At 37.3% G+C, this 23225-nt stretch overlaps 2 protein-coding genes and 1 pseudogene across 2 annotated transcripts in view; 1 reads left to right on the top strand and 2 right to left on the bottom strand.

The window, feature by feature from the left end:
• The first annotated feature begins 634 nt into the window (after positions 1–634).
• znf366 (zinc finger protein 366) overlaps positions 635–23225 on the top strand; it is a 34979-nt gene continuing 12388 nt past the window's right edge. The window contains exons 1-3 of the mRNA XM_088335119.1: positions 635–890; positions 11542–11708; positions 19665–20585. Coding sequence (XP_088191245.1) covers positions 19672–20585 — 914 coding nt within the window. The 5' untranslated portion in view covers positions 635–890; positions 11542–11708; positions 19665–19671. The remainder of the gene's footprint in view (positions 891–11541; positions 11709–19664; positions 20586–23225) is intronic.
• On the bottom strand, positions 2495–8085 carry oxt (oxytocin). The gene is made up of 3 exons (XM_088335118.1): positions 7843–8085; positions 5277–5481; positions 2495–2793 (listed from the first exon to the last, which is right to left on the bottom strand). Exons 1-3 carry the CDS (start codon positions 7960–7962, stop codon positions 2648–2650), a joined length of 471 nt encoding a protein of 156 aa, XP_088191244.1. The 5' UTR covers positions 7963–8085; the 3' UTR covers positions 2495–2647.
• LOC148365855 (U2 spliceosomal RNA) lies at positions 22619–22752 on the bottom strand (annotated as a pseudogene).

The raw sequence follows: 23225 nt of genomic DNA, 5'->3' as shown, positions 1-23225 counted from the left end.
TTCACATGAAACCAAAAAAGTCAGTTGTGTAAGACAGCATTTTAGGAGCGGGTGTGAAAGCGCTTCAATAGTGATCATGATAAAACAATTACACAGGATGCATGAGATCATTTTTGCCTGTTAAAAAAAATACATAAACCTAGTTAAATCTAGTGCATGTTTTTCCAGAAAGATATTCCACTCTCCCAGGCTTGAACAACATTGAAATTGAAAGTAAAAATTCCCTTAAAAAACAGACTCATCAGTTTTTCTAGATAGACATTCTATTCTTCCAGGACAGAACAACATTCAATTTAGCACATTGCCTTGCAGAAAATTGGAAGAGTTGACTTTATGTGTAAGAAGTTATTGTTTCTACCACTAGGTGGCGTTAAATAGCCCTTGGTGACTTCTTGAAATTAAGGGCTATACAAATAAACTGAACTTCACTTGATTTGAATAAAACACACTGTCGGTTTAAAACAAAGATTTGGTTGAAAAGAGCTTCAAAATGGACTTGTATATTTCCATAAGCTCCAATTAGTGTTCTTTGTACGAAGTGTATGTAAGATTGCCTCCTCGCATATGAACTTTACTCAGGTGATGAGGTCACCGCTGAAGATAAGACGTGTGTCTCCCTCTTTCAAACCAAGATTCAATCAAGCTCTACTCCATAATCCTCCCTCAGCGTTCTGCACTGTGCTCAGTACACGGCGGTATTTAGATTCCTGACAAAAGAGTTGCAAGATTTGAAAGAGGAGAGCGATCAAAGGTGAAAATTTGCGGGAGATAATGACTGATATTGATATCAATCCGACACCGACACACACAAGATGGCGGGCAGATAACGGTGAATGGTGGACTACTGCAGAGTGATAACGTTTTTGATGAGTCAGACTGAAGAAAATACGGTTTGTGATGGGTAATGTGAATTGGGCAATTCTGTAAAAATACGTTTATTTTCTCCGTCTTGTGAACATGATCTATAAATCACAAACTCCAGTCGCTCGATTGTGTTGAAAATCGATTAAACAGAATGGCGAAAATAAGCCAAATGCCAAAAACGTAGAACTGATGTATATATATTTTAACATAATACTTATCTGTTCATAAAGTCAGTAACTTGTGGCACTGTTTAAGACTTTTTTTTTTTAGCATTTAGCCAATGTTGTTTCAAGCAGTGTTCCCTCTAAACTACGCGCGTGCGCAATTGCGCACTGCTCGCACATGCTCGGCGCACAAGGAAATCTAGCCAGCGCACAAAAACGAGGGCTCAAAATTACTAATTAAGAAGCGACTTAAGTCAAAGTTACAGTGCATGAAAGTAAAAATATACGGGTTCCCCTGACGTTAAGTCCTAAATGCGGTATTTTGAAGTCAATGTCGAACGAAGTTGAAAAGTAAAGTCAGTAGAGTTTGTCGAGAACCGGCTTCTTCGGCTCGGCTCACTAAAAGGAACTGGCTCTTTTGGGTCCTAAACGGCTCTTCTGGTTGTTTTTGCTTCTTTAATCCCAACATGACCAAATATAATGTAAAAATATGCACAAAATGACTTAAAGGAATGGGGGAATAGAACAAAAAAGAAAAAAATACCAAAATGAAAAAGTAGTGAAGAGCTGAGAAAAAAAGAAACAAAAGGAAGAGAAAAAAGAAAGACAAATTTAGAAAAAAGCCAGAAAAAAAGAAAAGAAAGAAATGTAGGAAAAAAGTAAATAGAGAACAAAAAGAAATAAGTAACAAATCGGAAAAAATAAACACAATGAGATTTTTTTAAAGGAATTAAAAAAAACACGGAAAAAAGAAGAAAAAGTTTGTGTTGCGTTCAAATAATTTCCAATTATAGCAAGTCAATCTTGTTGCCAACATTGTACTTCCGCTAAAAAATGTGATTAAGTACAGTTCTGTATCTTACAACCGACTAAATAAGCCCCCAAAAATGTTAATATTATGTGACAAAATATGTCAGGAAATAAAAAGAAATGGATATCTTGTGAAAGAATTGTAAGAACAAACGACATTTGTAGGCCGTACAACCTTTGCAATAGTACATGAGTCAATTAATTCAAAAGAGAAAAATAATTTTGCATTGCCTCTCATGAATATTGACTGAAGAGTCTCACTGTTGTTGTTTTGGCCGCCATATTTGCTCCGCTTGTGATACTTGGATACCGTAACTATTGTAGGCGTGGCTTACCGCTCGCTTGCGGATCTATGAATTATAAGGGCTCTTTGCAATCAGTTTGGCATAGTTAACACATACTTAATAAAACACATTTCTACTTTTGAAAGGACAACTCAAACGACACCCCCGACCCTTAATAGGGCAGATCATCTCCTTCGCGGAGTGTGCATCCATATCGTATCTTTACATTAAAATTGCATATTAATGTCTGGGCCTCACGATATCGTCTAGTGGGCCGCAAATGTTCCCCACACTGCGCATTTGAGAATCCTGATGCACTGTAAGTGTGAATATTGTTCTTTATTGTAGTTTGAAGAAACAGAAAGCCGGCTCTTTAGTCTTCCTCAAATCTTTATTACAACATGCAAGGCAGCCGGATGATAGTCGGCATTCATCTCTTGTTTTCATACATAAAAATTCCTAGACAAGAGGCAACTAAGCAAAGCACTAAAAGTCTAGCGGGAGGTCCGGCTCCTCATTGGAACCTCACTGAGCGAGTCGATGAGGATTGGCGTGGGCGGCCAGATGCAGAAGCCTCACAATGATGTCATTTTGCTCATCGCCGTCGTACTGGCCCGCTTGCTCTTCTGCCTCCTCGTCCGTGAGACACAACTGGTCTGTATTGCAGCCATCTGTGAACCGGGATAAGGAGAACGCACTTTACACTCTGAGTACGATTGTTCCGTTTTCTTATCAGTAGTGTAGGGACTAAAACGTTACAAAAGGAACGCATTCCTGGGACGCAATGACTTTTCTTGGTAACGCATCTGAGCCGAAACTATAACTATAAAATAAAATGCTAAAATCAGTAGGTCAGGGGGATTATTTGATTGCGTGTCACTGGTAAGCAGTGTGGATGGAGAGGGGTGTGACTTATGCAAAAACAACAAACCAGCAATGCGGCAAATGTAAGCACAGAATTTATGGTAAAAGTGTGCTGAATCTGGTCTTTGTATTTACAAAATTATTCTTGCAATACACCACGCCCAGAGAAAAGAAGAAAATTTTTTTCCTATACTGCCGAGCTCAAGCTAAAAAGTTAAAGGCAGCTGTAGAAACAGGCAACCGGGAAGCACCAAGAAAGTATAGTTTAGATGAAAAAGTCATCTGATTTAAAAAAAAGGGATACTGGAAATTGCACGTAAGGCTAAACATGCAACCAGGGGATACAAACATGGACAGTATACAAAAATTCAGAAAGAGTTCGTTGAGAGGTTTGAAGCAAAGAGACAAAATGGATATGGAGTGGCAAAGCTCTGTGTCTCTTTACAAGCTCTCAAGATTGCACAAGCCAAGGATTCACTGCTTCCACAGATTGATGTGCACATTTTCTTCTATTTATTGATTGTGCAGTGTTCTCGTTTGCCCACGTCCCTGCCTCCTTGACGCATCATTTTTGCTGGGGACGCATAGTGTCGAATCAACGCAACTTTTTTGACACAAAATTGTCATTATTACCCGATTACTTTTCAATTTTTTTTTATCAAAGATTTACCGCACCCCAAACTTTTCGTCGGCCAGATCCGCCATTGTTGTTTTGGTCTCGCGGTTCGAGTTTTCGTCTGCACGCCGATCTCGGCAAACAAGATGTCGTTGCTTCGAGATTACGTCATTGTTGTGGTGGTTGTCGGCGAGGGAAGGTTAGGTATGCATACCTGACAACCTGTACGTTTTTGCCGTACAAAGCACGTTTATTATGCATTTTAAGACGTGTACGACGTACAAGAAAAACGCAAATATGTCAATCATGGGTACCATCCGGTAAACACCGACTATCACGAAAACGGCAAATCAATCAAGTCAAACGAGTTCGAGTTGTTTATTGAAAGTCCGTCTCTTTTTAGAGAACCGGCTTTTTCGGCTCAACTCATCAAAGAGAGCCGGTTCTCAAACAGCTCACTTGCTTTGATGCATTTTATTACGAATTATTATGTTGTATAAAGAAGTTAAGAAAAAAAGGAAGTATAAAAGGAGAAAATTAAAAAAGACAGGTTTGAGGTTATCCCTTTAATCAATATATTACCAACAATAATTTAATGCAGAAAATGAATTAATAATTTGAATAACAAACTGTATTATTCTACTTAATTATATTTGCATGTATTTTTCCTTCTGCAATGAACGTCCGAGCTACTTCATTTTTGAACTTTTTTATAATAAACCTCATTCATGTCGAGCAACTCAGTGTCTAACAACAAAATGTTCATTAACAATATATATGATATAAGGAAACACATGTACAATATAACATATTAAACTACATAAATAAACATGTTTGAAAAAAAAATATGGTGTAAGATTTTTTGTATTTTGTAAGGGAAAATACGACAGTTTGTAAGGGCATGGAGCCGTGGAGGTTGACAGTTATAAGTATGCCTCCAAAAAAACAGTATTAGGTGAAAATCAACACAAAATTGGTAATTTCTTCAGTGTCAATAATAATTTGAAACATAATGCAGAAAGTGATAACAACAGCAAAAATTCTGGCACGAAAAAACGGCGGAGAAATTCTTCGCGGAGACAAGGAAAGCACGTGTGGTGAAGCGAACGATTCGACAAAAGAAAATAAACAAAAGAATATAGAATAATATAATTATTTCAGCAATATTATTTTGTATAATGTAAAATATTGTTGTGAACTGAAAAATCTTGAAGTGATAACTGATTTGTTTTACCAATAAACTGTGATGATTAAAACTGAATGAACGTATAGATTTATATTATATATTTGTCGCCGATTTACAATTTCAACCTCGATAACACTAAATTTTGGGGACCCATAGGTCTCTGTTGGGACCCATAGATTTTTGAGCATGCGAGTCCCCTGGACCTATCACTTTTCAGAGGTAAAATGAACACTGATTATGTGGCGATTTTAAAGCATTGTTAGGTCAGCTTACATGCAAGTATACAAGGTAATCTGTAACTTGATAGTTACTTCCAGGGGTGGGGGATTGGGGGAGTCTGTGTTCTTACTGAATTACGTTTGAACTAATAACTGTTTCACGCGCCCAACACTGCTTATCGTTTGTTTTTGTTTAGTGGCCTGTTTAAGCGCTTTGCATAGCGAGGTAGCTTTTTGAAATGAATCTTGTGTGCAAAATTATTGACCCACCTGCATCACAACAGAGACCCGAAGCGGCACAGCGTCCACCTTCAGACCCGCAGGACCTTCCCCCCGCCTGGCAGGGAGTAAGCAGGTAGTTCTCCTCCCGGCAGTGGGCGCTTTCCGTGGAGCCCAACAGACAACCGAAACCATCACCGCAACAGATGTTGGGGCCAAAGCAGCGGCCTCTGTCCCCTGGGCCGCACGACATGCACTGAAAACACACCCAGAAATAAAATAGAGCTCTATTGTATCAGTGGTTCAAACATAAATAGTAAGGTTTTATGTGATTATACTGTTACGTGCATCGTTAGAACTAGTAATAGGCAAATTAAAGCATCATGGACCAATTGAGACATTGACTTAACTGTTTCAGCCAAAAGGTTAACTACTTGGTGTTTCATTTATATTAGCTCTATACTGACTCCTGCTGTTGTTGGGTAATATGGCAGCTCTATCATATTGGCAATGAAGTCCTGAAGAGTCCATATAAACTGTTTATAATTTGTATTTTCTCTCAACAAATAAAGACACCAATGCATGCATATAATTTTACAAACCAGCGTTTATTGTTTTTTGTTTAATGAAAACAATTGTTTTCGATGCATTGTGACTAGAAGGCGTAGCTTGAGGTGTCTTTAAAAAGTTTCAAATTAAATATTTTCTTCTATTAAGTCTGCTTTAACAATGCACAACTGGGTGGGTGGAGAGTGATTTCACACTCATGCTTGTAGTTTTCTTTTATTTTAGGATGAAAATGATCAAATTAAGTCAAGTTAAGGCAAGTCATGTTTATTTATATAGCCCTTAATCACAAAGAGTCTCAAAGAGCTGCACAGATCAAAAACTATTGCAAACTATTATTACAGACTATTATGACACTATCCCCTCATCTAAAACCTACATGAGGGCAAATGTTACACATATTATCAACATAAAGTATAGGTTATTCATATGCTATAGATTAGAAGTGTATGTAAAACTTCGATTTAAACATCAAGATAGGGGTTGTTTCAAATACAGTCAAAATGCCAACCCAAACCTCCAAAAAGATGAAAAATGAGTTTATTTGAGCACGTCTGGGACAGTCAAGTATTTGCAAGCGCCACACAAGCAGATTGGCAGACGCTGCAATGATTATTTCGGCCAAAAGATGGCGTCAGCAAGTAGAAATTTTCAAATGGCAGACAACACCTTTAATGTCCCTTTAAGTGCAGCCCGGGAGATTATGGCTCATTTAATTATTGATTGATTTATTTTGAATTCTAATTTTTATTTTTGTTTTTCGACCTTATTTTAAATTTATACAACATACTTTAAAGCAGTGGAATGTTTTTTTCAGAACTTCTTTGTGGAATACCTAATTTGGCCCAACCGTACCTGGAGTTCCGGCCGCCCCCAGGAAAATTGAGTTGAGACCCCCTGGCATAGAAGCTAAAGCAGGCCGCAATCATTCCTCAGCAAACCTTGATTGTCAGCTTAGTAATTTTAATAAGGGTTATACCAAAATAGAATAAACAATAAAGTTAAACAGATAATTTTGGACTAACTCTACAAGGATTTCTATCTCAGTTAGGCATTGTTAGCATATACAAGTAGTTGGTGGGCAGATTGATTTAAATAATAATAATATCTGTACTAAACAAGCACTTGGATTCATTGGATACTATTTTGCTGGGATCGATACCTGGCTCCTCCACTAATTTCCCCAAAACACCACTTTTCTCTGTAAATAGCGCTGTCCTTCTCTCCCTTGGCCAAGGTATACATTTAGCACTTCTCCCTACCTGGCCTGTGGCTGCATCCAGCCTGCTAAGCAGAACCGATTGCCCAATCTATCAGCTATAAATGACAGGCAAATAAAAATCGGAGTGGACTTTTTTCCAACTACAAAAAAGGACAATGCCAGGTGTAATTTGTGTGGTAAAGTGGTCTGCTATTGTGGCAACATCACAAATTGACATCAACACATGAAAAAAAGAGAGTAATGGGCAGCAACCAAAATATAAACATGTTACTGTTCCTGAAAAAAATCCCTGTAAATCTCTTGTCACAATTGCAACAGGCCAATGAGAGACAAGTGACACTTTATTTGTAATTACTGACTGTGCTTTTGTTGTCTTGATGACATTGTAATGCAGTATTTGTATTTTGGTTAAATTGCTGCTTTTTTAGTTAAAATCTCTTGGCTATATATATATATATATATATATATATATATATATATATATAAATTGTAGTTTTTTTTCTTTGCAATGTAGTAATTTAATCATTCTAGTAAATACAATTGTTATGCCTTGTCTATTGAAAGTATGAACTAACTCAACAGGGTCATTTATTTAATGATCATAACAAACAAATATTTCGGTATCTGATCACTATCGATCAATACTACCCTGTATTTCCTGGATCAGATCTATCCTCAAATTCACAGTATTACCAACGCCTTCTTCATAGAGAACATATTCCCCTTTCACCTTTTTAAGGACACCTGAAACGACGCACCCCACATTTAACTTAAAAATTAATGGAAAAACAACAATCCTTTCTGTACGAATGGAAAGAAAGTTCTCACCTTGCGCAATGGGGAATCCATGATGGAGCGTTTTCCACCAATGGGACAGTTGGAAATGTAGCATGCCGAGCATAAAGACAAGAGGAAAAACAACCCGACGGACACAGCAGCTCTGCTCATCTTTGCTAAAGGAAAGAACCAAGTGTTTAAGTATAAGATATCAAACACAAAAGTTTTACCTGTTGTTTAAAGGCTTTTCAGAATTTCTTTTCCGATGCTTCCGCTTTGCAGGACCGCTTCTCTGGTGTCTTATATACGCTCTTGACAGCTTTTTAAGAGTGTGGCTGAAAGCCAAAATCCACTTAGGATCCCTTAATGATACTCTTGCAGGTGGCTGACCAAAAGTGAGGTCAACGGTCAGCATGAGGTTGGATCATTTGCCTTATGAATCATTCCGGTGCGTGACCACGCATGCTGGACGTGACCACCAGTCAAATAGGTCAGCAATGTGAAATTATAAGAAGGCAGAAGAGCACCTGATGAGAGTACAATTGGGAAATCATCTAAATCAGGGGTCTCAAACTCAATTGATTTGGGGCCTGCAGGAGCTAGTTTCTGGGTGAGGTTGGGCCAAATCGGGGTTTTCCACAAAAAATGTTCTGCTTTCAAGTATCGGTTTTCGAAACACCCTACATATTTTTTTAAAGAATATTACTAATGTAGTAGCTCAGGAAATAGAGCGCTCGTCTTGAGAGGTGTCGCAAGTTTGATTCCCCGCTCCTCCGAGTTAAATGTAAAAGTGTATTTGGGCAAGACACTGAACCCCAAAGCAGGTAGGTGCCTTACATGGCTGACACTGCTATTGGTGTGTGTGTGTGTGAGAGTGTGTGTGTGTGAATGGGTAAGTGTGAAGCACATTGTAAAGTGCTTTGAGAGATCTTCAGTGATTTGAAATGCGCTATATAAACGCATACCATTTGTCGTTAAAAAGAATCGGTCACTAATAAATGAATCCATAATCAGCCATGGCTGCACTAAAATGGATGGTGTAAGAAGTGGTATAATGATGTAAATGATTAAAAAAAAGAATATTGATTGAAATAATAAGCAAAAAAACAGGAACTATCACAAATATGTGCAATTGTTAAATAGCCACGGGTTGAGATAGTACTGTTTATTTTACATAACATGCTGTTTTTTCTTCTTTTTTAAATTTTTTTCTGGCCTTTTGTTTTTCTCCTCTCTTTTCTTTTATTTTTCTTCATTTACTTTCCTTCACTTGTTTTCCTGTTTCTTGTCCCCCCCTTTTTTTTCATTTTCTTCATTCTTTCCTTCTTTCATTTATTTATTCTTTTCCTCTTTTTTCTGTCTTTTTCCCCATTTCCTTTTTCTTCTTTTTTCCCCCTTCCATTTTTCTGTCCTTAATTAATTCTTTCCTTCCATTTTTTACCTTCTTTCTTTCATTCTTAATTTTTTTTCTTTTTTTAATGTTCTATATTTATTCCATCTTTTTCTTTATTCACAAAAAATGGGGCTTTGTGGTCATATTGAGTGACTGTAGTTTGCATTCTTTCTCTGGATTTTTAGCACTGCTTTTCGGTTCCATGTCAGAATACGTCATCTAGTCCTCAAATATTACAAACTGTCCCTGTAACTTCCATATGAATTTAGGGGCCTCAGACTATCATCCTGTTATCCCCGAGCTGCGAGTTTAAGCACCATGGTTTCAATATAAAACAGTACTTTGAGGTCCAAAATATGATAGTTTGTGTATCTTAACTTATTATTCAAATCAAGTCTTTTTTTTAAATGAATGACGTTCTTTCAAACCACTAAATAATACACACCGTCCCTTTAAAACAGTTGGCTAATCTCCGGCATTTATTGAGGCGCACATTGTTGGGGTCCTCGGGTTAATTGACCTAATCAGCTAATTAACACAGCTAATGGCATGCCCTGATCCAAAGAGAAGACTTTGCCTCTTTCAATGATATGAGTTCAATTATTCACGTTGACTCATTCACTTGCCATATCTCTTTCATTAATAATCAAAGCTGTCATTCTATTCGTAACTTCTGAAACTCTGGTATACGATTTCTCCATCCGTTTTAATGATCAGGCTTTCGTCTCTTTAAATGTAATATTCCCGCGTGGTTGTAACAAATTCATAAAATTGCGTTTTGCAATTATATTGTATATTCAAAGTGTCAAGTGTCAGAGTTTTGTATGTGTTTACAGTAGTGGTTCAGACAATTCAATGGAGTTTAATCAGTGAGACATTTGCTCCTCCGGGTGGCTGCATGTATTGATAATTTTGCCTGTGGTAGTTCTAAGATTTATTTTTCTGCAAGGCCTTCTCTGCTGGCCTAAAAAAACAATCTATGACTCATGTGATGGTATTTAACCATGAATACTTAAGAAATGATTCCAAATGATCCGTCAGATTAATTTCCTTCTTTTTTCCTCTGGTTGCGTTACTCACAGATGCATTCTTTGATATTTAAGCCATGAACCGATCACATTTTAGACATTACTTGTCGCTAGGATGAGAAATCTATCCAGAGGCCTTTATAATCAGTTCTGCAGGCCTTCAGGCACAAAATAAGTTACGTTAAATCCATTCCTCTAATCAGATTTCGAGTCCGCTAAACCAGGGCCTTCTAGAAGGCCAATAAAATGTCAACAGTATCAAAAACTTTCAACAGCTGGGAGAGGCTCAGCTTTAAGGTTTAGCTTTGATGAAAATAACTTATCGGTATAACTAAAACACAGGGATAATCTGTACAACAGAGTAATTGAAATCTTCTTATGGAAAGAAAGGAGGATGGATTTTGTGCCAAAACAAAACTGATTTTTGGTTGAGTATTGTGTATAATCTCTTTTTTCCCGTGAAGGAGTGAACCGGCGGTAACTGAAGCGCGAAGTAGCAAGGGGTTTCTGTATAACCTCCGTCGGAAGTTATTGCTGCAAATCCTTCAGAGACTTTGTAATTAGTACTGGCTGCCTCCCGATTGTACTCCTCGGCTTGGTCACTCACACAAACACTGCACTCCTGTTTTTCCATTATTTCTTGCTTCCTTTCAATTGTCATCACTCTCTTTTTTTCTCAGACACCTTACCGTTTTCTGGAACTCATTACTCAGGTCATAAAATGTCACTAAAAAGACCATAAACTGTAAATAAAGAGACGCGATCAAAACAAACCTGCTGTGAAATACAGGTATTCTTCAAGTATAGCCAAGAGTGCTGATGGCGGTAGGCGCATGCGCAAACTGCACCGAGCCAATGGTGTTTAGTGATCTCAATTGGTCTCTAGTGGTGTCCCCTGGGACTGCTTGTGAACTTCATTTTCCTTCAAAAAGGGTTTCAAAACAACAAATCTAATTTATTGAAAATTCTTGTGTGCAGAGGTACACGTATAAAGAGGTACATTTAGAATATTTATAACAAATAATAACAATGCGACCACGTAGTTTTGCATGTAATTTGTGATATTTTACATGTGCACATTTGAGACCAGTTTTATCACTGCAAATAAAAGGCATTCATGATACATCCTGCATACTTGCTCTCTGTTCCATATTCAAAGCTCATTGTTCTGTGTTAGGAACATCCCTCCCTGCATTCCTCCGAAAGCTCCGCAAATCCCCATTTCATCGAGAAACGGAGATGTCTATCTAGTGTTTCCTTATTTTTCTGCAGGCTCTCAACTTGTTGATTTCCTCTCCTCTCCCCTCCCTTCCTTCCTTCTCTCCGAAGGTACTCATCTGAAAAATGAGAACAAAGTGATTGTTCCTGTTCTCTTTCTTGAGCCCCTCCTTAAAAAAAGAACTCATCAGTGGAAGAGCCACACACTGTCAGGAGGCTGCGGGAGGGAGAAGGACCGCCGACAAGACGGCATCGCGGCATAGCAACTCTCGGGGCAGGTATGCCATTGCACGTGTACCTCTGAGTAGATCAGGGGTGGGCAACTATATAATTTGCAGGCCGCATTGGGTTGAAAAATTGTCCAAGGGTTCGATCCTTATGGCCCTATCTGATTTTATTTTCATTAATGAATAAATATACATGCAGACATCTACATGTTATTTTTCTTTACATTTATTTTTAAATAAAAGTTTCATCAAATTGGTTTTGAAACGCTCACAACTGAAGGAAAATAATATATTAGGTCCCCGTTTGGACCCCTTAATTTGATATTTAGTTTTGTAGTTTTTCTGTAGTTGTGTCTTTTTAGTATTTTCGTAGTATTTCTGCACTTGGATTTTTGTAGTATTTCTGTAGCATTTTTGTAGTCTTGCTGTAGCTTAATTTTTGAAGTTTTTCCTGTAGTATTCCTGCAGTAGTATTTCCAAATAGTTTTTGTAGTACAAGTGTAGTATTTTGCAGTTTTTTCTGTAGTATATCTGTAGATTGTTTCTGTATAACTATAGCTGCATTTGTGTCGTATTTCTGTCATAATATTTCTGTATTCGAATTTGTCTCATAATATGTGTTGTTATATAGTACTATTGTAGTGATATTTCTGTAGAACTATTTTTGAAGCACTCAAATAGTAGTAATCTTTTAGCATTTCTGTAGTATTTCTGAATTAATTTTGATATGTATTTCATTTGTAATTTTGTAATAATATTGTAGGTGTATTTATGTTGTCTTTCTGTAGTATTTTTGTAGAATTTCCATAGTTTAATTTGTGGTGTGTGTGTAGTATTTTGTAGAATTACTGTAGTTGTATTTTTTTAGTATTACTCTCATAATATCTCTGTAGTAGTATTTTTTTTAGTATTTTTATCATAATATTTGTATAGTAGTATTTTTGTTTGATACTATTACTGTAGTGTTATTTTTGTAGTATTTATGTAGTATTTATGCGGTATTTTTATAGTATTTCTATTATAGTATTTTTTGGGGGTATTTTTGCAGTATTTTGTTATATAATTGTGCTTGTATTTTTGTAGTACTTCTGTTTTTTAGTATTTTTGTCATTATAGTTCTTCAGTAGTATTTGTGTATTGTAGTATTACTGTGGTTGTAGATTTGAAGTATTTCATTTTTAGAATTAAAGCTGAACGTTTTTCATATGTTTATGTCCATTTTTGGTGTTGTAGCAGACCACTTTCCTGAAAACATTACCCCTGGCATTTTCTTTTTCTATAGTAAAGAAAGAACAAACTTTCATACCGCGCTGTGTTTTCTGTTTGCAGCTGTCATTTTTAACTTCTGGTAAGGTGGGCGCATTGCCTTTGCCCTCCCTTCTGCCTGCCAGGCAGGATGCAGCAGGTGGTAAAAGTGTGCTTTTATGTCACCCACTCAGGCATACACTTGTCTTAGCATAGTGTTGTTTTTATTTTCTTGACACTGAGGGCTGAGAGAAAACGCAAATTTCAATTCTCTGTTTATGCAGTGTTCTCGTTTGCCCGTGTCCCTGGGTCCTAGATGCATCATTTTTGCTGGGGACGCATAGTCTCAAACCAACGTGCGTCACCGGGATGCAACTTTTTTGACACAAAATTGTCACTATTACCCGATTACTTTTTTTGAACAAAGATTTACCGCACTCCAAACTTTTCATCGGGCAGATCCGCCATTGTTGTTTTGGTCTTGCGGTTCGAGTTTTCGTCTGCACGCCGATTTCGGCGCTTCGAGATCAGGTCATTGTTGTTGTAGTTGTCATCGAGGGAAGGTGAAAATCAACACAAAATTGGTCATTTCTTCAGTGTCAGTAATAAAACTTCATGCAGAAAGTGATAACAACGGCAATAATTCCGGCACGAAAAAAGGCCGTACAAAGTATATTTATTATGCATTTTAAGACGTGTACGACGTACAAGAAAATCCGTACGGAAAAACGCAAATTTGTCAATTATGGGTACCATCCGGTAATACCCGGTATACACCGACTCTCACGAAACGGCAAATCAATCAGGTCAAACCAGTTCGAGTTGTGTAGTGAAAGGAAGTCCGTCTTTTTTTTAGAGAACCAGCCTTTTTGGATCAACTCATTAAAGAGAGCTGGCTCTCAAACGGCTCACTTGCTTTGATGATTGATACTACGAATTATGTTGTATAAAGAAGTAAAGAAAAAAAGGAAGTACAAAAGCAGAAAATGAAAAAAGACAGGTTTGTGGTCATCCCTTTAATCGGCATATTACCAGCAATAATTTGATGCAGAAAATGAATTAATAATTGGAATTTATTATTCTACTTAATTATATTTGCATGTGTTTTTCCCTTCTATGGTGAACTTCCAAGCTACTTAATTTTTGAACCTTTTTTATAATAAACTTCATTCATGTCGAGCAACTCAGTATCTCACAACAAAATCTTAATTAACAATATATATGATATAACGAAACACATGTACAATATAACATGTTAAACTACATAAATAAACACATTTGAAAAAAATATGGTGTAAGATTATTTTGTAAGGGGAAATAACACATTTTGTAAGGGCATCGAGCCGCGTAGGTTGAGAGGTATGAAAATTCTTTGAAAGATCGCGGAGGCAAGGAAAACACGTGTGTTCAAGCGAACGATTCGACGAAAGAAAATTAACAAAGGAATACTCCTAGCAAGAAAAGGACTTTTCTGCCAAAATTGACTAAATTTTATTCCTGGTTACGCTATGAGGAGGATAATAATGGATTGGACCTTGAGAAGCCATTACAACTGTGGCGGGACAGCAAACCACGAAGAATATATGAACTGAAAAATCTGAAGTGATAACTGCTTTGTATTACTAATTAACTGATGATTAAAACTGAATAAAAATATGGATCAATATAATTATTTCAGCAATATTATTTTGTATAATTTACAATATTGTTGTGAACTGAAAAATCTTGAAGTGATAACTGATCTGTATTACCAATTAACTGTGATGATTGAAACTGAATGAATATATAGACTTTTATTATATATTTGTCACCGATTTACAATTTCAACCTCAATTATTTATTTATTATAAGTTGGGTAGCAGGTCATCATTTGGAACCAGTGCGAAGTGTGGTTCAACCACAGTTTTGCTAACAAAAATATTACTCTACAGTGCTAATAACCATGCTCACAGCTTAATTACTTATTTTTTTTATATTTTCAACATTTTTGTAAAACAAGAAAAATATAGGAATTAATGATGAAAATTGTCTAATATGGCATGTGAAACATTCTTTTTACTGTAAATTGCTCATTTTCATTTTATTTTCCTCTAAGGGCCATCACCACCCTAAACAAGTTCACAATCTTACGATTTATTAGGGAATTATTGTTGCTGCTAAATGATATCGTACTAATTTTCATTACACAATGCACCAACTTTTCATTGGAAATTTATTATAACTTAGGCCAGTCTAAAACCACTTCCTTGTTAATATTCTTGACTATTTATCATATTTGTATCCTGCCCTCTTTTAACTCTTAATTACGTGTTAATAACCCTAGGGTGTCGACTCTTGTTGCAAACAATGTCCACTACTTTGCTATGAATGACAATAAAGACAATTCAATCTCAGTAAAAATACATTTTTAAATAAGGAAAGAAATTATTTTGCTCATTTTAAGAATTGTTTTTCTTAAACACATGATTACTGCTGATGTGGCAAAATTTTAGGTTTTTTTACAGAGTAATGCCAAAACATATGTTCTCAATCAGAAGAGGGACATTTTTTTGATTGGCGTTACATTTTTTTTGAAGATGGGCAAATTCATTTATTGTATCTCGAATCTGATACCTCTGCAACAAAGCGGAACTGGGGGCAAGATTGACAAGAATACAACAGCCTATTTGGATTAGTGTTACTTTAAATTTTAAATGGATTGTCATTATATTTTTAGCATTTTCGTAAATCTGATGCGCCGTATGTGGCCCCTAGGCTGTAGTTTGCCCACCATGGTTATAAAGTTGATGTATGCATTCATGAATCTAAACTGAAATTCAGAAGACAATAGTTTTCTCCGAAAATTTTAGAATGTTCTGCTCACTTTTATATATTTAGCCATTCATTAATTGGATAAGATATAGTTATAGATGATTTGGGATGTAATTAATATTTCTAGACTGCTTCTCTTAATGACATCCTTTTTGATCAATGATACATGAAAAAAGGCGGCAACGCGACTGGGTGGTTAGAGCGCAGCCCCACGGTGAAGCTACCGCAGCCTCCCCATGTGGAGTTTGCATGTTCTTCCCGTGCCTGCGTGCTTTTCCTCCGGGTTCCCTCTCACATTCGAAAAACATGCATTTCAGGTTAATTGGTCAGTCCAAATTGTCCCTGGGTGTGAATGAGCGAGTGAATTGTCTGTCTCTATGTGCCCAGTGACTGGCTGGCAACCAGTTCAGGGTGTCCCCTGCCCACTGCCCAAAGATATCTGGGATGGGCTCCAACACCCTCCCTACTGATAAGCGGTGCAGATAATGGATGAATGGATATACTGAAAACGAGTGGAAATGGGGATACTTACCTCACAGGCCCATTTAACTCTTTTGACAGGGACCTTTAGAATTTCAGGTTGAAGGCTTCTTATCTTTTTATAAAGAAAACATTTATTTTCATCCAGAGTTCTGGTTTAGAGAGCTAACGGTGGAAGGAAAAAAGTTCTTCCCTTAAAACAGGGGGAAAATAAATAAATAAGATATGTAAGATAAATAAGACACTACGGCCTGTGGGCCACATGCGGCCAATCAGGCTACTTTACCTGCCAAATGTAAATGGTAAAAACATAAGGATAATAGATTGAATTATAATTAATATATATACCTAATAAAGAAATGTGTTGGTGCCACTCTTGTCCCCAGTGTCCCTTTGTGTTAGTCATAGATGCAAATGAGGCAAATTGTCTCGGTCTACATGATCTTGTTTCCTTGTGCATTGCTGATGATTGAATCTGAGAACATTTACCAAATACAAAAATAATAATAAAATCAAAAAATTTTCCCCCCTCCTGTACCAGGCACTATGCCACTTTTTTAAACTCAATGCCGGCCACGACTTGAAAAACAACAAGCAAAAAAACAAAACAAAAGAAAAAAAAAGAAAAAAAAGAGAACGCCGACAAGAAAAAAGCATGATGGAGAAGCAAAATGTGATTGTGATCTTTTGACCAAGTTCCCAATTTCAGGATAGAGGACCTTTGAGAAATTAAGAAGTGAAAGGTACATTACTTTATTCACTATGCTGTGAATTGAAACTATGGCTAGGAGTTGTGAAAGTGTCGAAAACGATGTGCGTAAAAAGGTACGCAACCCTTTGACATACACTAGGACAATGAGAAGAATACTTTGCTCATTTTCAGTTTTTTATTTTTTATTTTTACTATAGTATAGAATGTGAAGATGGGCTGTTTCCACACCGTGTGCCGCAGTTTGGGGACCTTGCTTTAGTCCAATACAGTGCTTAGGATAAATAAGTACTCATTAATTCCGTTTTAAGAACATTTTAGTTTCCTTTTACAATATAGATTATCTTTCTAATACTGTAATGTACTACGATATACGCAAATTTTGTTCATCGATGTCAAAGAAGATCTGTTCATTTAGACAGTGGTGTCCAAACCTTTTAGAAAGCGGGGCCAGATTTGGTGAACTGAAAATGTGCAAGGGCCAACTATTAAGCCTGGCATTCTTTGAACAGTCTTTAATGAATTCACCTTCCGTGAAAGGTTTGCAGTTCTTAGCGATCAGCGTCACAACCTCGTAGCTCGCCTTCGTAGCATTTTAATTTGACTCGCAGGGTCTCGTGAAAAAGTGCTGGTGTGCCGTTAAAACAGCCTCCAGTTGCTTCAATTTTACACAGCGGTTGTTTCCAATTAGCTTTCTACACAGCATGTTTCGTCTGGCAGTGCCTCTTGATATTTTTCCTTTGATAGCAGCCACATGTCTCTTGGCAAATTAGGCAGGCACAGTTGTTTTGGTGAAAAAATATTCAAATTTCCACTTCTCCTGGAAGCAGCGCCCCTCACAGTCAACTTTCCTTTTTTTTTATTTACACTCGGCATGTTGGAAATGGGGTGAGATAAAAATCTAACAGAAAGCCAATGGTAAGGTGGCCAAAGGGCTATTGCCATCAGCTGGTGAAATGGTAATTTTTGTTTTGTTTTTTTGTAAATTTATTTTATACTGCGGTAAAAATAACTGGCAGGTCACATATTATTAATTTTTTGACAGAGGCCACGGGCCATTAAAAATGTTTGTATTTAACCACACAAAAATTCAATTTTTGGAACAAAATTAATGAAGTTTATTTTGCACAAGTTCGTCGAACCCGAGTAAAAGACTGAATACTTGTACACGTCAGGCCTATTAAACACCTTGCTCTTTTTAATAGTCATGAACATCATCGGAAATTTGAGATATAGTTCTTTTTGCTGTCGGGTACATATTAATTGATTTCAACTAATCTGTTCTATCTAAATTTATTCATTCTACTATATAAAACTCAATTTTGTAATTTGATATTTCTTTAGAAAATTTCAGAAATTGTTCTTAGTTTCAAAAAAGAATTGCAAAAAATCTTGAAATATTCACACGAGGTGTAATGATATATACTGGCCATTGTATATCTATAAACTGACTGTTTTATCTGGTGGCTTATGCTTTCACTTATATAACCTTGGGGGCGGCAGTGGCTCAGGAGGTAAAGCGCTCATCTTGGAATCAAGAATTCGCAGTTTGAATCCCGGCTCCTCTGTGTTACATGTCTAAGTGTCCTTGGGTAAGACACTGAACCCCTAATGCCCCCAATAAGCAGGTTAGCGCCTTACATGCCTGCACGGCCGCTATTGGGGAAATGTGAAGCACATTGTAAAGCGCTTTGGGAAGTCTTGACTTGAAAAGCGCTATATAAATGCAGATCATTTCAGATCATCATTTCATATAAGCATCTAAGAATCTTTGCTGATTCTCATTGGACATTTTGACATTAAAGTAACCATTTGTTTAAAAATAGCCGCATGATAAAATAAACAAAAGAGAACATGGACAGCAACCTATGGAGGCAGTGAACACTTGACATATTTCTTCGCTTGTGGAATCTAAAGAGTTCGCAAAAGAACACTTAGCCGAGACAGTCCATATCAATTTGTCTCAGGGCTACCAACAATACCTTAAAATCACATCTAAACGACAGGGAGACAGTGCAGGAAAGCCAAAATCAAGGTAATGTGATTAAACATTCTTGTTTTAGTTAAGAGCTTCTCTACAGCGTGTTGTACCAGCTGTAGGCTTTTGATGCTAGATTTCGGGAGACCAGAGAGTGGTATATTACAGTAATCAAGACAGGAGTTATAATCTCAGCATCGGAATTGGACAGCATGGGGCGGATTTTTGTAATGTTGCAAAGATGGAAAAAAAACTGTTCTAGTAATATTCCTAAAGTGTAGCTGAAATGACAGATTAGGGTCAAATATGACACCTAAATTTTTGACTGAGTCACTCTGGGTAATATTACATTTATCACAGTGAGGCAGAACTCCAAATTTCCACAACTTAATGGAGCAGTTTCCTCCATTTGGAAGATACAATTGAGTGTCACCTGCAAATAATATCACAGAACGGAAGCATATACATGATGAAAAAAGTACTGAGCCCTGCAGAATGCCACAGGTAACACTAAAAGGCTCAGAGGTCATATCTCGGTATTGAGCACAGTGAGAGGTACCATCTGAACCATGAGAGGACAGTTTCTCAGAGACCAATCAATTTTTCAGATATTATGATCCACAGTGTCAAAGACAGCACTGAATCTGACAGCAGAGTTACATAATTTAAATTAATCACGCGTTACATGGTCGTTACAGAGCAAAGTAATTATGTTCCAGGAACTCATTGCTCTGAATCATTAGTCCCAATACTGTCAATATATATGATCCTTCATTGTCTTTAGGGTCAAGATGGAAACTGTCGCTTTCTCACTATTGACCAGTCCTCAATTCAGCAAAGACAAATCCTACTTGGCCCCACCTCCCATTATTATCAGGACCCCAAATGCTTCCCCGACACTGTATCCCCTTAAAGATGGCAACAGCCCATCTCAGGGTTCTCCTGGAGTTCCCTCCGTGCTGAGCTCTGCACCCAACCTCAACAAAGGTTCTCAAAAAGACAAAAGGACTCAACTCAAAATGGATGATTGTAAGAGCATCAAAGAAGAGACAAGGAGCCTCTCAAAAACACTCAACGTCTTCCCTCACCCCTTTTCATCTGCCCCAACAGCCTCTTTAACTGTCCAACCCGACATGATCGAGCTCAACAGACAACAGGTTCATTGCAGGGCAGTCCCAGTTCAGGTGAAGCGGGAACCTCTAAGTGCCCCATCTATCTGGCCCCCAACCCCTTTCTTCATCCACCCGTCATACTTCCCCCCTCTACGCCACAGCTTTATCCCATACCCATTTTTCATGCCCGGCCCTGTCATGCCTTTCCCGCCAAGGGAGGAGGTGAGGCCACCACGCCTCATTCATGACCCACCCCTTTGGAGCGGTGAAAAGCCCGCGTTCGAAGTCCAAGTGGACGACAGCTACTATGTGGACGTGGGTGGCCAGCAGAAGCGCTGGAAATGCCGCATGTGCGACAAGTCCTACACGTCCAAGTATAACCTGGTCACGCACATCCTGGGCCACAAGGGCATCAAGCCCCATGGGTGCCACCTTTGTGGCAAGTTGTTCAAGCAACTGAGCCACCTGCACACACATTTGCTCACCCACCGCGGCATGAGACCGCACAAGTGTCAGGTGTGTCAGAAGGCCTTCACCCAGACCAGCCACTTGAAGAGACACATGATGCAGCACAGTGACGTCAAGCCTTACAGGTATGTGTTACTGCCATTGTTTTGATTTGCCTATGTTCAGTGCATTTAATTGAATAGGTTGTTGTCTTTATTGTCATTATACAATAGTACAACAAACCTGGAGGGTTTTTCCTTTCTATTAAAAAAGCAATATAGAGAGTGACCAGCTAGCTACACGCAGCATTGGGGCTCCTCGAACTGAGCCAGGTCTGTGATGATTTAAAAACAAGGGCCACAAATCTAGCAGTTGCCAACAATTTGTAGCTCCAGGTCATCCATTTCATGGGTATGGATCTGGCATAGGTACACAAAAAAAGCACTGAATGGGAGAGCCAAGAGCCGCTGTGTTCGTGTGCAACACCATATTGAGATGGGGAGAGAATGGATTACCTTTTGCAGTCACTTGTTGCTAAGTGGAATTCATGCAGTGCAATGAAGCTGAGCGTATTTTTTCTGTAATTGCAAACAATTATTTTCTCAAAAATTTGATCAATAGTATAAATTAGGACTTGTATCAACATTGTCAAAAATATATTTATTATAATTAATCATAATTTTGGCCTCGGAAAAAAGGAAAACATGTTATCATTATTCTCCAAAGTGCAATAGTGACACCAAACATCTCCCAGCCCCCTCCATTTAAAGTCCCTTAACCCTTATACTCAAACTTAGTTTTTCTCACTATCATAAAGGGACAATGTGTATTTTTTAACCACTAGTTGTTAGTGTATTGTGTAGTGCCACCAAAAACGAATGCTTAAAAGCACAAGAAAAAATACAAACAACGAAGACTCAAAAGTGATCATCAGGCACAATATATCTTATTAATTTAATTATTTTGCCCAGCCTTTAGCAAGTTTTTAGATTAGTGGACATTTATGTAACACCTTCAGGGTTAGGGTAATTTTATATAAAATACAATCACATTTCTCAACCTATGAATATTTAAAAAAATGCACATATATACATTTTTTCATACATTTTTTCTTGTATTTTTGCTTATTTTTTTTAATCAATGTTGTTTTTTTTTTAAACAGACACCGAAGTAATTGATCTCTAGATGTGACTGTATTATCCATCCATCCATCCATTATCTGCACCGCTTATCCTCAGTAGAGGCGCGGGGTTACTGTATTATATCATTTATATTTCCTCATAAGAAATCAGCCACAAATGAAAAGGGGAGATTGGTTTCGTCCACCATCGCAAAAAATAAGGCTGGTATTGCAGCAATACTCATACAAATACTGTCATTGCACAAGAAATATTGTGCATGAAGAAATGTTTTTCAATAATGACGTGGTTTGTATGCAGGGTTTGGTAGGGTTACTTTAACTTGATTACTTTAAATTACTTTTGGATTACTCCAATACCAAATATACTAATAAAAGACAAAATAAACTAAATATGAATAAAATTATGACTCACAACACGTGGTAAGCTTTCTCTACTGGCTTTGATCTCTTTGATCTCCGGCAAAACTAACGTAAAATGAGACAGAAACAAAATTAAAATGAATCCAAACAGATTGCCAACATCATTTTTGCCGTCCCATGTATTCCGTTACTCCCCAAGCCTGCACAAAATGTAGTCATTTTATTCATATTTAGTTTCTTTTGTCTTTTATTAGCATATTTGGTATTGGAGTAATCCAAAAGTAATTGAAAGTAATCAAGTTAAAGAACCCTACCCAACCCTGTTTGTATGCAACAACCTACATAACCATACACATGGTAAACAAATATTTTATTTTAAAGCTCCAATGTGTAATTTTTGACCACTAGATGTCACTGTGATGTCACTAGCAATTAGCCTCCAGCCAAAAAGTAAATTAAAAAGATTTTTGAGTGATTTATTGGGTTTTTTCCAAGTATCAACCCAGCAGCATAGGGGTTTTTGGGTTTTTAAGGGTTATTGTTCTATCTTCGTTATTCATTATCCATTATCCGTTATCGGTCAGTTCATAATACGCTACAAAGCCTAGGAGCCGGGACACTTACTCTCAGCCAAAAGGCCAAGCTAAGGTCCTAGCCCTAAAGCCTTGCTGCGATCATTGCGAATGCACCGTTCCCGGAGGTACTGCAATACCGGGCCGATGCGTGGAGTGGACAGAGCAAGCTCTTATTCCATCTCCGAAATGCAAAAATCAAAGATCGTGGCAAGAGGTACGGCCAAAAGGCCAAGCTAAGGACCTAGCATCAACTAAAAGACAAAAAAATATACAAATCGTGAAAAATGAAATTTAAGGAGCATGATACATTACATAAATAGTGTTTATGTAATGTTATGTTACGGTTACTAGTTACTTAATTTGAGAATAAATAATTAATTGAATAATTTATGAATGCATTAATTGCCGTTCCATGTATTCCGTTACTCCCCAAGCCTGCACAAAATATATATATATATATATATATATATATATATATATATATATATATATATATATATATATATATATATATATATAATTTCAATCACTGACGAGAGAGAGAGAGAGAGAGAAAGGGAAAGAGAGAGAAAGAGAGAGAGAGAGAGAGAGAGAGAGAGAGAGAGAGAAAGAGAGAAAGAAAGAGATTCAGTAAATATTTAACAATAAAGATAATTCTACTCAAAAAAGTATATTTCCTCCCAGATTGACACCAGAAAGTTGTGCATTAC

The sequence above is a fragment of the Urocampus carinirostris genome, chromosome 5 (assembly GCF_059441175.1).
Source record: "Urocampus carinirostris isolate Australia breed hairy pipefish chromosome 5, RoL_Ucar_1.0, whole genome shotgun sequence".
NCBI lineage: Eukaryota > Metazoa > Chordata > Actinopteri > Syngnathiformes > Syngnathidae > Urocampus > Urocampus carinirostris.
The sequence above is the reverse complement of the archived record's forward strand: the minus strand, read 5'-3'. Positions and strand labels throughout refer to the sequence as shown.